The sequence below is a fragment of the Arvicola amphibius genome, chromosome 2, assembly GCF_903992535.2.
Source record: "Arvicola amphibius chromosome 2, mArvAmp1.2, whole genome shotgun sequence".
NCBI classification, from domain to species: domain Eukaryota; kingdom Metazoa; phylum Chordata; class Mammalia; order Rodentia; family Cricetidae; genus Arvicola; species Arvicola amphibius.
In genome coordinates, this window is record NC_052048.2 from 36,727,761 (window position 1) to 36,745,160 (window position 17,400).

At 37.6% G+C, this 17,400-nt stretch overlaps 1 protein-coding gene across 1 annotated transcript in view; it reads right to left on the bottom strand.

The window, feature by feature from the left end:
- Positions 1–1,717: 1,717 nt before the first annotated feature.
- Grm7 (glutamate metabotropic receptor 7) overlaps positions 1,718–17,400 on the bottom strand; it is an 846,624-nt gene continuing 830,941 nt past the window's right edge. The window contains 2 exon segments of the mRNA XM_038319039.1: positions 1,718–1,788; positions 7,157–7,403. Coding sequence (XP_038174967.1) covers positions 1,718–1,788; positions 7,157–7,403 — 318 coding nt within the window.

Sequence of the window (17,400 nt, forward strand, 5' to 3'; positions counted from 1 at the left end):
TAAAATCTAGGACACATCATGTTGATATGGGGAAAAGGAAATAACTATGGAAACAATACATCTGAAATTAAAGACTGAGATGCTACATCCTTCTAAATCAACAGGAAGTGTAATTGCTTTTTGAAAGTAATTGTGGCCTGTCTTTAAGTACTAAGTGGAACTTTTTTTGAAGACCAAGATATTATTTGTATTCAGAATTTCATTCACCCCACAAAAAGCCATATTATAGGTGTCTGGACAGTGATCTGACAGAAGTCCCATGAGAAAGACACACAAAGAGAAAAGCTAGTGCACATTGTTAAACACTATGTTAGTCTCCGTAACAAGATCTCACTCTTATAGACCTCGAGAAAAGGGCCTTCCAGCTGTTTTAAACACAAGAGAGCATGGTGAGAGAAAATCAGAAGGGAGTCTTTTATTCAAATTTACCACCTCATTTAAATTTTTTATTTTATTATTAAAGTGTACATGTGTGTGTATGTTTGTGTGTTCATGGGCATGCAAATGCTGACATCCATGGAGATCAGAGGAGGCCATTTGATTCCTGGAGTGAACTTGCTGGTGGCTGTGAGCCTTCCAATTTGGGTGCTAAGAACTGAACTCAAGTTTTCTACAAGAGCATTACACGATTTTTTAAAATTGATTTTTATTGGGCTCTACATTTTTCTCCCCTCCCACCTTACACAATCGTATCTGTTGAAGCATCTCTCTGGCCTTTCCACGCTATTCTCCGTGTCATCCACTGTTTAGTTTTCCTACCATTTGGTAGTTGCTGAAGCCATCTAGACACAGCTGTTTGAAAGCAAGAGTTGTGCTTCCATGCTGCTTAGACTGAAATCCAGAAATGATAAGGATATTCATGAATGGGCTAGCAAAGTAGTATAGAGCATGAATAACGAGTAAGTCAATTGATGCCATCAAGACATTTCATTCATATGACCAGTTGATCAGGTCACAGAATCCATTGTTTTGAAAACCATAATATTAATTGGTAATTCATTTGGCTAACATCGAAACTTTCCTTTGACTTTTGCCATCTTTCTTTGACCCCTTCCCTACTTTCAGAGAGCACGAAATTTAGGTTGATTTTTCAGAGAAAGAAACATGATTGACACTTCGTCAATTCCAGCCATAAAAACTTTCCTGTAGTTATTTGTTGAAAAAAGAAAAATAAAGAAAGAAAGTGCAGAATAAAAAAAGAAAAAAAAAAAAACAAGACAATTAGTCTTACAATTTTAGGACCAGCCTATCATACTTTTTGTGTAGATATATTCCCAGGGATGTATATATTTATTTTGATGTACAAAGTACTAATAACTGAAGTAGGTATTTGTGCTTGACTGATAAAGCATATCCCTTTTTTCCATATCAGTGTTCCACACTGTCAGAATGTAAAAACACACATTTAAAAATAATTTTACCATCAATTATTTTAAAGTAGACTATGAATCAGAATAAACAGCACCCATTTTCTAAAGTGATCGGTTAGTTGCTACAGCTATAACCACATTCTCCAGCAAAGATACCAGGCATGGAGCTGGAGCTGTCATTGAATTCATAAGTGGACCACGTTTCAAAACTCATTTCTTCATATAGATAAAATTCCTTATTGTCATGCACGGTGTTCATGAAAACATTTCCATTCTTAGTGTAGACAATAACACAGAAATAAATGAAAAGGAGATTGTTTTCTTACCTTTTGGGAAGCAGTCAAAAGCTATACTGTTGGTGGGATAGTGTACCAAGTTACCGACTTTTGTACACTCTTTCTTACTGGTGGTATACAGTCTACAGGAAAAGTAAATATATAGGAATATATAAAATAAATGTGCAGACAATATACTTTTTTATTATAATCAATTATTTTTTATTGTTGTTGAAGAAGAGGCTGTAATGGAGACCCAAAGACATTGTACCCTCTATTTCAGTGGATATAATCGACATGGGTAGACCAGTTCACCGCAATTCAGGTACCTCTGAACATGGGAGTACTGGTTCCACTATAGAACTGAAGGCAGCTAGGTTGTACTTGCTTGAGTTGGTATAACTGAGAGAACCAGACCCCAAATATCTGATCTATCTGGATCTCTCCTTCCTGATGTCATCCCTTTTACCTCAGTCTAGTTCATTCTTGCTGACCAGCTTTGCTTGGTTAGTCCAGAAGAATGGAGACGAATAGCGCCATGTTGAGAATGTTAGAAATCCAAACAGATGAAGAAGCAAAACAAAACAAGAAACATTAACAAATCAGCATAGCATGGGAATGTGTTCCGGAACTTTCTAGCATTATTGCTTGTGTACAATTTGTTGCCCACATCAACTTTCCAGCAGCCTATAATTTCTTTTATTAATCAAAAAGTTCCTTCTATTGATATTTCTATTTTATATGATTTTTTAAAGACCAGCACAGAATATTTCTGGTTTTTCATATAGTCAATGCCAAATAGTAATACGAAAAAAGTAACATCAGAATACATTTATGTTGAAGTTATCTTGTTTTATATTGTATACCTGAGATACACATTGTTGTTCTTCTCATATGGTCTTCCCCACATTCTGTGTTTACAGGCATAACCCCATCTGTTGTAGGTAACATCTACCTTCTCTTGTTATCAGTTATATACTCTCATATTCAATAAATAAGGTGTGCTCTTAGCTGCCTACCTGCCTATTGTCATTAGCTTCTACTGACCTTCCAGTATCCACCTAGGTGTTTGACTTCAGTTATTCCTCAGCCTGGGGACATCAACTTAGAAAATGAATGGCGTCTTAGAACCAGTGTAGTTTACAGCCCCTCATCATTATGCAGTGCAATCCTTGCTCAAGGGAAGCATAAGATAAGAGGGTAAGTCACATAGAATCTGATGAGTATGTCTATTCCAGATGAGGAACATATCTGGTCATATGCACCCATGGGAATTAAGTTATGCTGCCCAATTAATATCATCCATACAGCTTAAAAGGGACCATAAGAGTAGTCATAAGCCACAGCCCAAGCATGACCACATCCTCTTATTCATTCGCCATGACCATATATGCAAGTCAGTATTCACAGTACAGGGAGAGATGCCAAATTCAGAAGGCAGGTGAGAAGACCAGGATTAGAAGAAATTCTGAGGAGCAGCATCTTGGACATAGCTAACGTATCCAAATAAGGTTTGACTTTTCTGAACCCCTGTGACAGAAATCACCTTTGTATAAATTAAAGTCTTGGCATTTCATCCCAATGCCTTTGGGGCTTGCTTGTTTTCATCTGAACATAGGCCCTGGCAATACTAGTCTGAGCCTGGAATATGGAATGTATGTACAGTGAACAGATAGCATTAACACTTTGACAAGTTTGTCTCTTTACCCAACAAAATGATGTTTTTCTTTAAAGCTAACAGAATTTTAACTGAAAGAGCAACTCGAGAGGAAAATTTCAATCCTTGAAAAGTAAGGCAGTACAGAGGGCAGTTTTAAAGGCTGCACATTTTAAGCTGGAAAAAAGCTCATTTTCATGTAGACATGTGCAGTGTGGAGGATGAGTGGAAGCGGTCATGCGCCAGATGGCAAGCTGCAGTGATGGAGCAGAGCCGTTCAAGATGAAAACACCAAGGACTGAGATACATTCACACTAAGTGTTCACAGCAAAGATGAATTGGAGAGCATTTCTGGTCCATTAATTACTTTGAAGTTCACACTATAAACTGGCCTGTCTTCTTACATATCTTCCACCACCTTAAAAAAAACCTTCCCCGTTGGAGAGTAAATTTATTGTTTATAACTTTTATCAGATATCTTAAATTATGCAAATATTTTCTGTCTCTCCATTGCCAAAATTTAGATTTTGGAGAAGAATTTGAGACACACTTAGTTTTCAACATAATATGATATTTTGACAACATTTCACAGCATCAGAACATTCTTCTCTATTTTCATTGACTTAAATTTTCTCTACTAGTGAAATGCTAATATGCCAGAGCTAGTCTCCACTATGGACTCAGACTGAACAGCCCAAGATTAAACACTTGCAATAATACACCAAATTTCCAGATCTGTGAGGTTCAGTGTAGTGCTTACAGCTATGGCTGCCTACTTACGTGAAACAAAGTCAAATAAAAACAAGATTCATTCTCTCATTTGAAAAGCTGTGCTTTCAGGTGCCTGAGAGACACTGGGATTTATGTTGGTTGTATTAGACAACACAGCTTCAGAACACACTGTTGCCTGCTGACAGTGCTGTTGGATGACTTGGAAGCAACAGGGGTGTTTCAATGCTCTGGAAGAGCTGGAGCTTCAGACACCTCAATTTTTAGAGGCATGTGAATTTCCTCCTGTGGTTTAGCCAGTTTCTAGATATTCTTTGTGGCATTTTAGGGTAGTGGATCCACAATACCAGAAGTTAAAAAATAATTTCAAACATCTTTCAGACTGCTTAAGAGGCAAACACTGTATTTAATTGTACTATTCCCCATTCCCTTCATTTTTCTACTTTTTTTCTGTAGTGTTTGTTATGACTCCATTGATAACAGAACAATGACACAGTTAAAAAAAAATAATGGTCAATGTCCAATGAGTTCCCAGTGGGATTACTGCAATGATTCCAATTGATACTACAATATTTGAATTTTGGACTTAGTATGATAAAACCTCTACCTGGACAGCTTTCTTTAAACAAAGGTTAATATTCTCTGTAGGCAATACTATAAGCAGCCATATATTTATAGCACAATATGTTTCAGCAAAGAGCTCCCCTCAAAACACCACCACCACCACCATTACCACTAGAGATACCACCAGCAGTACTAACACCAGTACCACCACCATCAATAATAGTATTATTCTTAATTATTATTATTATATAAACTATATTTCCAAGTAAGATACCAAAAGAGTGATGTATGCATTGAGAATTTGTCCGGCATGTCAAGTTTCAGGTCACACAGTAGCAAAGAGGAACAATCACAGGTTTGGAGTATGAACTGGGTTAATTCAACCTTGAATATTAAGTAGGTGTGTGACTTTGGCCATATCACAGAAGCTCCCTATTTATCTTCTCGATTGAGTTACTATGCAGAATAAATGCAAATGCTTCCATATAAAGTTTATGATACATATTTTAAAAGTGGCTGATGTAGTGTTAGTATTAATGTTAATATTTGCATTGTAGAAACTAACCAAACACTCAAAAAGCATTGATATGAACATAAAATTAGCTACTGTCAAAAATATTAATTCTTAAGTATTATAGGATTAGTTGTCTATTGCTCACAAATTCATATTTGTTCATTTTTAAAATAAAAATACAAGGAAAAGGCTTCCAATTGTCCTGCTTACTGACTTGGGGAAAAATCTTGTTACATTTGTGTGCTTGGGCATATATGGATATACATATATGATTAAAAATTATTATTGGACTAGTGAATGGGTAAAGTTTCCATGAAATGAAAATTTGATAAAAGTATTTTATAAATAGCTATAGAAATTGAGCTATACAATTTGATCAGTATGAATATAATTATAAATACAGGCATACATATAATCATAGAAATATTAATTTTGATGATTCCCTCTCATCTCAGGGCATTTAGTTGGCCTTTAATTGCACTATCACATCTACCTGACCACTTGGAAATGAACTTTTAAAAATGCTTTCTTTGCCCTTCAGGAATAGAATCCATTGGCATTCAGTAGATGTAAAATTTGCTAGACAAATATTTTATAACATGTTTGTGACATAGGTAATATTACTTCCACAGAATACAAAAAGATACTGAGCTTTAGAAAAGTCTCAGTCACGGTGCTGAGTGGAGAGTCTTGGATTTGAACCTAGTGGGTCTCCACTCCAAGGTACTTCTTATCTCACCTTCAAGGTCAGACAGAGCACCATGGTGTGCTCTTCCCAGCTCTCATTAGCCCATTGCTCTGGCGGCGTGGCAGAGCTTACATACTCATCCTGTTTCTTCCCTCTTTTTGGGACAATTCTCTTCCTCCTCCAGTCTCATCATATAATCCCTTCTCTTGAGATTTTGAGTGAAGCCCTTGCTTATGTTGAAAGGGTTTTCCAGTATTTGTATATCCACTCATAAATGAAGAAGTGACAGGATCATGAGTCTTTTGTACAGTATTCTTCAAAACTAAGTTCTCTGGCTTATTGAATTTCTGTCTCTGTTAGCAAGTATGAGTATGGTAAGAGTAGTCCATAATTTAAAAACAGTGTGTTTTGAATGACTTCATAGGAAATTTGAAATCTTTTTGATTTTGAAAACAGAAATTGCTACCATGAATGCCAGTATCTGAACTGATTAAAATATTCCTGGAATGCAAACCCTAGTACTAGGGTTTTTAATCTGAAATCTGTACTTACTACCACACTGTTAGCAAAAATGGTAATTGAGAATTTTATGCAGCTAACATCTGAATTGCTACAGTATTCTTTATGTGGTGTCCTATGCCCATCAAGTTATAGGTCCTTCGCTGGTAATGCTGAAGACCATCTGACAGTTAAGAATAAGACACACAGTGTATTGAGTCTAACACTTCTGACTCACAGTTCTAAGTTTTTGTCCTTTACAAAATGACTTTCTTCTTCAATGTCTTAGGGGATACTGAGCCCAAGTGTGTGCTGCCTATGGTGGTCTATGGCCCTGTATACTTGAATGGAAGTTTAATAATTTTTCCCAATATTGTATGCTTCTAATTCTAAAAGACTTGCTTTGAAATAATTTCTCCAAATTCACATCCCAGTTGAAGGAAGTCATGCTTCTAAAGTTCATTAATAATTTAATTTTGCTTTTAAGGCTGCAGCTCACTGGGTATGGCTACTTATCTAAAAGGAAGTTGTTTTCCCAAAGGAAGTAGTCCTCCTAAAAGGAAGTCACTCTCCCAGTGGAAGGGTCTGATAAAGGAACCCTGATAGGCATGTTTATTCCCACTGGATGTTTCTGGAGCAAAGGATAAAGAGACAAGAGAAGGAGGAGAGGAGGCAGAACTCTGAAAAGCTTTCTACCAAGAAAATGGCAGCAGCGATAAATCAAAACCAGATGAGGAAAAGTTACCATCCATCACGGCAAACCATCCACAAGGCGTGCTTACTCCAGAGAGCAGCAATGCATATCACATTTTCCAGAATTTTCTCAGGTAGGATGGAGAGATGAAAAAAAGAGTTACTTACTGTTTGGGTCTACATTTTCACAGAGTTCTGTCTTTGCCTCGCCGTTGGGCCTGTCACTGGGTTTGTGTGACAGCCTTGATGACATGGTGGCTGCTGTGACTACGGCCTTGAAGCTTCGCTTCCGTTTCTGGACGTTGAGTTCCGGGTGGAAAATGATGATGTACACTTTCGGCATGTATAGCATCCCCAACGCCACTGACGCACTTAGGTTCATGGAGATTGTAAGCGTAGTAGTTTGTATGTAGAGCTAGGAGACACAACACACATGGCACTATTACAAACACAATGACCACAGAGGGGGCGTGAATACTTAAGACAATGGCTAGGAGAAAAACAGCAATTCCAATGACCTTCTGCTAAAAAGGAAGATAACTGGCTATATATCTATTTCAGAGCATAAGCTTAAAACTATGGGTAAAACCTTATGCATAGAAATTTTCAAGCCTGATGTTCAGACTACAATTTTTATCAGATTTTAGTTATGCTGAGTGACAGTGATAGATTCGAAAACATAAATTATAGTAAATCACAATAATCTGTAATTGTGAGTAAAAGTTACTTATTATTTTAAACTCCCAAACAAAAACTTAATTATATGACTTCCTCTGCAGAGTTTCTGAGATGTTATTTGAAAATTACTTCTATCCATAAGTGCTTCTTTTGCATGTTTTTTGTAACACAGTATATCTTATCCACATCTATAGATTAGTGATCTAGTTTCCCAGAAAAGTAAGACATTTTGGCTTCCATGTGCTTTATAAAACATAAAAGTCAAGTCACCAGTATATAGTGATGATTTTTTACTCTGTTCAGATTGGTAAATGGTTAAATGAATGATAATACCTCATTCTGCCATTATCTTATTTATAGTTTGGATGGTAACACACTCTCATCACCATAGCTTTGAGTTTTCAGGGGTATTCAACCAGATTAAGAAATCATTTCCTGTCTAATGTGTAGAACATTGTCTTGGTAAAAAGGTGAAGGGTATGTGGATTCATGCAGCCTGTAATGTAGATCCACAAACGTCATGCACATCTATGATTATGCTGTATCCTCCTATAACCTAGAGCTCCTTAGAAATCACAAATGTCTGGTTTATGCACGTGTTCGAAAGATTAGGTTAGGCTGGGCAACTGGTAACCCTTGCCTTTTGCTTCAGTGCCGTCCTTAGGTCCAACCCAGCTGTGGTGGTCCACAACCCCTATTTTCTTATTAGACTCCACTAGGAATCTACATGATTCTACATGGACTGTACCTGACTACCTTTCCAGATGAATTTCCTACCATTCCCCAAACTCTCTGAGTTCTACCTTCCTGATGATTCATCCTTGTGAACTGTCTTTCAAATCTTGCATAGACTTTGTTCATTCAACCAAGGAATCTTTTCATGACTTCTTTGTATGTAAGTTTGTGTGCTACTATCTGGCCTGTTTCTCCTTTGCTTCTGAAGTCATTTTCCCTGGGATGTTCTCACCCATCATCTCTTTACTTATACATCTCCAAGGACAGTTTCCTGTACAGAAATCAGTACTGAGTTATAATTATATTCTTACTTCTTTGATTTTAGATTGTCCCCATCTCCACTATAGGTTCCGCGAAGTTAGATCCTTTCGAGAGGCATTATTCTGTACCTAATAGACAAGTATAGGATACTACATAGATATATGATGGCTAGAATAACTTGCTTGGCAGCTCTTTTCTAGCTATACTTCAGGTGTCATGTAGTTATTCTTTAAAAGTATAAATATTTTGATCAGACCTACGCCAAATTTTGGTATTTCTGATCAAAATACCATGAGGTCTTTCCATCTTGCTTAGTATGCTCAAAGCCCTAGGTTCCATCTCTGGAAATAAGAAGGTTAAATAGAAAGTACGGCAGCACATAGATGCAAAGGGTTATACCTTTCCTACATATACAAGTCTGCAGAGATCAAAATGAGCCAAGTTGTTGACACCGTAGCATGGAAGGTATGCTTTTAAGCCTCAAGCTTGCATTTTGATAACATATTTAGTACTTGCTTTTAGCAACATAATTTGCAACACGTTAAATATCATGTTGGTCTTTAGTTCACATGATGCTTGTCGTGTAATGCACCATCATTTTCAACCTTGAGTAGTTAATACCACTTTCTTATGACTAGCTGATGAAGTTAGCCAATAAATGAGTTACTAACCATGGATTGTGCCTTTCAAGAGAGAGTAAGTGTCCTTATACAAGTAGCCCAACCTATTCTTGAACTGCTTCTCCTTTTAGCCTGAGAGTCTGCCTTAAATTTCTACATTAATGCATGTGTCATCAATCTAAATAAATTTCCAGAGCCCAGTTTCAGCTGCTGGGTTGGAAGTGGCTTTCTTCACAGTCACAAATGGAGAGCAAAGCAAGCCATGGCCTGTGCAATTTGTTTAGAGCAGTGGTTCTAAAGATTCACACATGACAACGTAACACCCACTGCTCCATGGATTCCCTTAATCTTTCTATTCTACCAATTCTACAATGAAGGTAGTAGCAACTGAAAGACCTGGATAAAACCAGGTCTCCCCAAAGAAAGCCCTGGATAAATCCAGTTTCCCCCCCCCCCCCCCCCCAGCAGGGAGAGAAAAATCAGGAATCTAGGATTAGCCAGTTCAGTGACTGTGTTTCAGGAACTAGCTGAAGATAAAGTTAGATTGTAATCTTGAGAATAATCTTGAGAAAGAAACTAGCTGATTATGACTTTGGGAATGATCTTGAGAGGCAGGGAGTTGCCCCCTTGTGATCATCACTGGTATTCTCGGAATTTTCTACACCCTCCCTGCCCCTTTCGGATCACTGGGCAATGGTTTCTTCCCTTAAGAGCCCCTTCTCCCGGTCATTCAGGGTCGAACTCTTCCCCTGCATGGGTTATGAGTCTCGGCCCCAGTGCACTGGTTCCCATCTCATCTCATCATTAAACCTTGTGTGATTGCAGCAAGGACGGTCTCTCGTGAGTTACTGGGGGGGTCGTGTTATCCCGAGATTTGAGTGGGAGTCTCCCCACACTGGGGGTCTTTCACAACTCCTACCTCCTCTGGTGGGGATCAAGATAATGAATGAGGAGCAAAGAACTCAGTAGGCACCCAGGAAGCAATGAGCCCCTGGAATCTCTGCTGCTAATCCTTACCTCCTGCCTCTTTAATTTGCAGTGAAAGGATTTTCAGAAAACACTTCCTCTTTAGCCATTTTCAGATATTTTTAAACATAAGGATATATGTGATGTTTAGGTTTGAATATCTACAAGAGTGCATGCTATTACTGCTTAAGCAGACGGAAAGATAGCAGAAAACATGCGTGATAACAATGCGTACATTTAGAGATAACTCAGTGTCAGGCAAAGCTCAGCTAGATGCCCTCCATGCATCTTTCCTCATAGTTCTATTAGTACAGTAAAATGTGGGGGCCTATAATGTCTTCACTACTCTAGAGATTAGCATAGCATTGTTAGTTGACTTCCTGTCTTTGGTATGTTAAGAATTTGTAAAACTTCAGTGTTCAACCTGTCTTTAACAGAAGCTCAGTATCTCCCACTGATCACTCTAAAATGCCATTTTAATCAAAACTTTGTGTTTCTCCAGGAAAAGAAGAAAATTATCATAGCATCGAAATACTGTTTGCTTGACACAAAATACTTCCTGTACTAATGAGCTACTGAGCCTCCCTCCCTCCCCGAGCACTGGAAAAATATGAAAAAAAAAAAAAAACCCAAAACCAAAAAACAAAAAACAAAACTTCTGTTCAACCCAGATAAGGCACCAAGGATAATTCAGAGAGAGGAAAAAAAAAGATTCCACCCAATATACCTTGGTAAGTTAGAAAGCTTTTTGGAACTACCTTCAAGGATCACCCCTGAAAAGTTCACTCAAGGGTGAGTGATGACCACAGACCCTGCCAAGCTTCCTGTCCCCCTTGCAATTCCAACTAAGGGAGAATCCCCTTCCCCAGCAATGGCCTTGGGAACGGCCCTTATATAACTTTTAACTTTCTGAGATTACTAGGCCTCTTCAGATCCTGTATCTTCCTGAACTTTACAGCTTCTTTCCCACCAGGTGGAAAGAATGTTGCAAAAATCCAAGAGTCAGTTCTAGCTCATGAGAAAGTTGCCAACTGTTTTGTTAAAGTTTTAGAGTCAGTTTGGTTAAAGACAAGCTCGAGATGTTTCCAAGCAAGCTGTGAATAGCTGCAAGGCTAAGCAGACTTGCAGCTATGGGAATTATGATATTCTTAATATGCCTCAAAAACATTAAGAGATTAGAGAAAAACAGGACTTAGAGGAAGAGAAAAGACCAGAGCCACTGAGAAAAATTTCTGATTTGGAGATTCATCAAGGTGGTTTCATTATTGCTGCTATTGTCTTCAACAATAATTATAAAACAAACTGCAATATTTTTGTGTATGTGAGTCTTCATTAACAACACTCTATTAGAATAGGGTTTGAAACAATTTACTGATGTCAAATCCCGGACATAGGAGATGCCTTATAACTATGTGCTGTGTATTCACTGTTCTGTTTCTTAGGTCCACTGTTTGTGAGGCATCTTTTTCAATACCACATCAAGAAAACCATTTCACTGAGACATGGCTGTGTGCCTGCTCTGGCTCAGGTACCAGGTTTCAAGCATGATAGACACACATGCTGCTATCAGGAACTGTATAATAACAGCAGAAGCAGAGCAATCAGAATATACATGTAACAAAATCTGTTATAGGCCCCGCTAAGCAGCTTCTTTATTAGCCAGTGTTTTTCACAGAACATATAAAGGAATCAATGGAACAAGACCCCCCCCCCCCAAAGGTCTTCATAAACCCTTAAAATTTCTTTGCCCAACAAAAAGCAGGAAGCAGTCTGGGAGAACTATGCCCAAATTCACAAATATTGTTTATAAATTTTTATTTACATTTGAAAGGGGATGTTCTATAGAGATGAATACTTTGCATTGGTATGGATCTTGGTTTATCAATACAAATTTAAAGTCAATTTCTAATATGTATATTTCTGCTCTTGATTAAGGTATTGTGCTTGTGAAGCTCATTTAAAAATACAATGTATAATTAAGAAATAAAGTTAATGAATTATCATCTATAATAGTCAAGCTTGTAGTCATGTTAGTTAGGCTTTCCAGATGTACAGAGATATATTTTAGTTAGATAGATAATTTTCAAACCTTTCAAAGACCTAAACAATATGTCATTTAAAATGTTTTAAAGAACTCAGACTTTTCATGACAATGAGACACATCTACTCCTGGCAGTACCCATCTACTTCAAGAGGATGATGAGCATGGAAGAAGTTCCTTATGGGTTCTATCGGGCAAGAAACTGCTCTTGCCTGGACTGCATAATTGATTGTTATGCTGTATGAACTGGACATGCAGGACATAGAAAAATGACTGCTGAATTTGCCTAAAAGTGATGCAGTCCATCAGGGTTCTTGCTTCATGAAAGAGTCTGCCAGACATTCTGCAGGATACAGAAGAAAGTGACTGACAAACTGCCAATATAGGCGGAACTGTCTTTCAAATTTCATGCTTCATGGGAAAGTCTACCAGATGCTGTGGGCCTATAGGCTGAAGATGGGTGCCTGCAACGTTACAGAAGAACTTTGGGTGACTGTCCAGGCAGCGAGATGTCTCTGTCAATTCTAGAGTTTTAGAAGTTGCTTACAGTGCATTTCCTGTTAACTTAGGTAATATTATATACTTTTGGGGTTTTTGATGGAAATGAAGAATAGATTGTTATAGTTATAGTTATGATAGTTTCCTTAGTTATGATAAAAAATAAAGTATATATAAATATTGTAGCTATACTTCTTGCTTGATAACTGTTTTGTTGTTCATAATCTTGCTATGCTAAAGTTAAAATCTTTCTTTTTATTTAAACAGAAAAGGGGAGGTGATGTGGGATTCCCCTCTGTATTCTGTGAATAACATTGATTAATAAAGAAGCTGCTTTGGGCCTATTGCATCACAGAATAGGGTAAGGCAGGAATTCCAAGCAGATAGAGGAGTCAATGAGATGCCATTTAGATACCACAGGAGGCAGACACTGGAACTTTACCCAGTAAGCCACAGCCACATGGCAATATACAGAATAATAGAAGTGGATTGTTTTAAGATATAAGAGGTAGCTAGAAATATGCATAAGCTAATAGGATAAGCAGTGTTTTAATAAATACAGTTTCTGTGATTATTTTGGTTCTGGGCAGCTGGAAATGAATGAGCAGCCTCTGTCAACAGATTGGTGTTCACCATCTGGGGCATGGATCCATATAAGACCTAAAAAAAGAAAAGAGTACTCCTAGACCCACAAAAATGAGAGCTAAGCACAGCTGCTTAGTAGTCACATTTTTTAGATAGTCTTTGTTTGTTAGCAACATCTTTAAGCAGCATTAGAAGAAAATGCCATGCAGTTAAGAAACAGGAGCTTCCTGGTTCATGCTACCAGCAGGAAACTGGCTCTTCAAGGAGGCAGACCACTTAAATGGGGTTTGTGAGCAACATGCTACTAGTTGCTTAATGGCAACATAGACCTGCTGCCACTTTGGAGCTGGGGCAGTGTGCATGGCTCTCAGAGGTGGTGAACATACCTCTGCTACACTGGACTGAGTGGCATAAACAGGCAGGACCAGAAAGTTGGTCCTAAACATGTCCACTTAGCATTTTTTTAAAAAGCTCTCCTGGTCAAAAAATAATTACAGATATACAATAAAGACAGAATAGATGAAAAAAACCTCATAGTGTTGGGTATATGTATGTAGACGTGGGAGAGAGAAGAAAAAGAGTACAGACAGTTATAAAAATTAGTTTTAATAAAATAAGCAAAGTCTTTAAAAAGACAGAATACAGTCAGAGATTGAAAGAGTAAGGAAAATAAGCCATGTAAAGATATAATATACACAGAGAGAATAGATTATGTATATTTTTGTGTTTTCTTTGAATTTTTGACTACAGAGATTTGATTCTGGGGGCTGCAAAGCTAAACCAACATATATATATGTGTGTGTGTGTGTGTATACATATATATACACATATATATATGTGTGTGTGTGTGTGTATATATATATATATATATATATATATATATATATGGTATTTTGACTTTAAAATTTGGGTCTAAGGATATGTTGCTTTGGAAAAGAGGTTCTTCTTTTGTTTCCACAGAGGATGAGAATCTGTGGATTCATTCCAAACTAATATAGTTTGATGGACCAAGACCCTCTGAAAATTCTCTGATAGGAATGGAGTTTTCTCTGAGTTCTACATCCAGCCACAAGACTGCTGGTTGAGATGATTAAGTCTCACAGGATATTAATTAATAAGTCCTAAATTTTCTTTAGGTCCTCATGAGATTACCAAAATCCCCAATCAGCAAGAAGTAGCCTAGAAACTTATACCCACATTCCAAAAAATGGATTATAGATGTCTGCCTTTGTTTAGAGTGTTGGTTACAAGTTGTTATGGGTAATGGTCAGGATAAAAGCTAACAAAGGAGATTAGATTCAAAGTCCTTGTTTGAAAAAGGGAAAAAAATGAGGAAATGCTATGTGGCAATGGTCTTATACCTGTAAAGATTTGCCACTTGTATTTGTTTAATAAAACACTGATTAGCAAGTAGCTAGGCAGGAAGTATATAGAAAGGAAGTCCAGAATAGGAGAATTCTGGGAAGAGGAAAGGCTCAGTCTACAGTTGTCACCCAGATACTAAGGATGCAAGATGATAATGCTTCACTGATAAAAAGGTACCAAGGAATGTGGCTAACACAGACAAGAATTTTTGGTTAATGTAAGATGCAAGAGTTAATTAATAAGAAGCCTGAACTAATAGGCCAACCAATTTATAATTAATGTAGGCCTCTGTGTGTTTCTTTGGGACTGAACAGCTGCAGGACTGGGCAGGATAGAAACCTCTGTTAACACTTGTTGGCAGAGAGGAAGAGAGAGGAGAACTCTGGGAAGAAGACATGAAACAAATCAGACATACAGTAGAGAGGAGAGGTAACCAAACCACGTGGTTGAATGCAAATTAATAAAAGAGGCTAATTTAAGTTATAAGAGATAGTTGGAAAAATCCTAAGTTAAGGGCAAGCTTTCATAATTAATATTAAGTCTCTGTGTCATGATTTGTGGGTTGATTATCTAAGATTGTTTAGCAAGAAAGCTTATTACAAAGCCCCACCTAGCTGAGCCAAGCTGTAGGGGGACTACATAAAAAATGCACACAGGTGCCTGCTTCAAATATCAGATATGCACAGCTACTGTCTTCCACAGCCTCAATGTCACCCACAAATACCCATCTCCTGGTATCCATTTCCATGAAAAAGTTTGTTATTTTTTAATGAGATAAAGCATCACATTGGTTAGATTGTTTATACATTTAGGCATTTTTTAAACTAAATTCATTATCTATGCATTTATAAACTGTTTTAATTCTCCTCCCTCTCTTTCTCTCTCTCTCTCTCTCTCTCTCTCTCTCTCTCTCTCTTTCTTTCTCTCTCTCTTTCTTTCTCTTTCTCATGTGCATCTGTGTGTGGGGCATGGGTGGGTGGGTGTAAGTGTGATTGATGATGTCAGTGGTTACACAATCCTTCCATTTTTCCTGTGGTTTACAAGGTATACTATTGCCACTAAAGGTAATTCTTTAAGAATACATATGCCAGTTTTAGGCAGGACTAACTAGATAATCAACAAAATGCCCATCACTGAGTATGAATTCATTAAAAACGATTCTGATTAATGGAAAGTGTCTGTATTTGAATCAGTAACTCAGTATGAAAAAATTCTTCAGCATCCAGTGTTGTTCCCTTCATCCCTAGTCCATATTTTCCATTATGAGTGTGTATCAGTACACACTTATTACTAGTGTGAAGACTGAGATTGCTGTGTATAAGACTATTGCTAGGTTCAAATGATGTGGCCACAGAAAAGATATAGAGTAGTACCGAGCAGGTAATGAGCACTTGATAAGAACATTAGTATCACAGTCCGATTTATTGTCTGATACATCAAATGACCTACTTTCTGCCTGTTCTTTTTTCATATTTTCTTAATACAGTTTGAAAGAATCCAGTGAATAACAGCTTGTTTTGATAGGACTGTATTAAATTTACTTCTAGTTCGTTTGGAAGTTTACTCAAATCCCTATTTCATCTGTCATTGACTATTTTGTAAAAAAATAGTCAATTTTGTCTGTTCCCAGGTGTCGGCTGGGAATTGGGATGAAAGAGCTTTATGGGAGTCTTCAGGTGGCTGGAAGAGCTTCAAATGCTTCTCCCAGATGAGAGCTTGTGTAATAGAAATGAAAATGCTCCTTGATGCTATCCTTGTGAAGATGATGCACCATTACCTGGCAGATATTTGAAATATTCATGGGGCTAAATTGAAATAAAAGTTCTTGGCAGTCAAAACAGGTTTTCTCAATTTTTAATACTTGTATCCCAGATGCCAAGTTAAAAGTGGCTATACATTCAGAAACAAACAACAGCATACAACCGGAAAGGGGACAAACTGCTCACAGGTAGCTTCTCTTGTCAGTCCCAAGTTTTGACACACTTAGGGTCTTCCTTAAGTGTGAAATAACACCTGGTTATAAAAGGTTCTGGGATGTAATGCGGAAAAGACTTTTTAAAAAAGTGTGTAAGGTTTCTTGTTTGTTTTGCTTTTGGCTTTTTTTTTGTTTTGTTTTGTTTTGTTTTGTTTTTTGGAGACAGGGTTTCTCTGTGTAGCCATAGCTGCCTGGAACTCACTCTGTAGACCAAGCTTGCTTCAAACTCCCAAGTGCTGGGATTAAGGTGCAGGAGTATGTTTCTTTAAAGAAACGAAGGTGTTTGTTGTTAGAACTGACCATAGCTCTTGGTTTTCAGCTGTTGAGGGTGTCTATGGTAAAGCTACTTCAGCTTGAGCAAGCAAGTAAGTAAAGATTTCAACCCATGTGTGCTGCTAGAGGGTCTGATGTAAACTCTGTCTCCTTCTGCTATCTTATGGAAAATGTTCTAAACAGTTGAGAAGAATGAAGAAAATTATGTGAAAAGTGTTCACACAGTGGGTGGCCTGGGAAATGTAAGTGGCATTTATAGAAGAGATAGCCTTATAACCTGAAAGATTTTTCCCCTTTAAATCCTTGCTAGCTTTCTACCTTGCTCAAAGTATATTTAAGCAGAGCTGCTGTAGGGAGTCTAGGATAGCCTTAGGGTCATTGGATTGATCACCAGGCAAGTCCTGGCTTCACATTT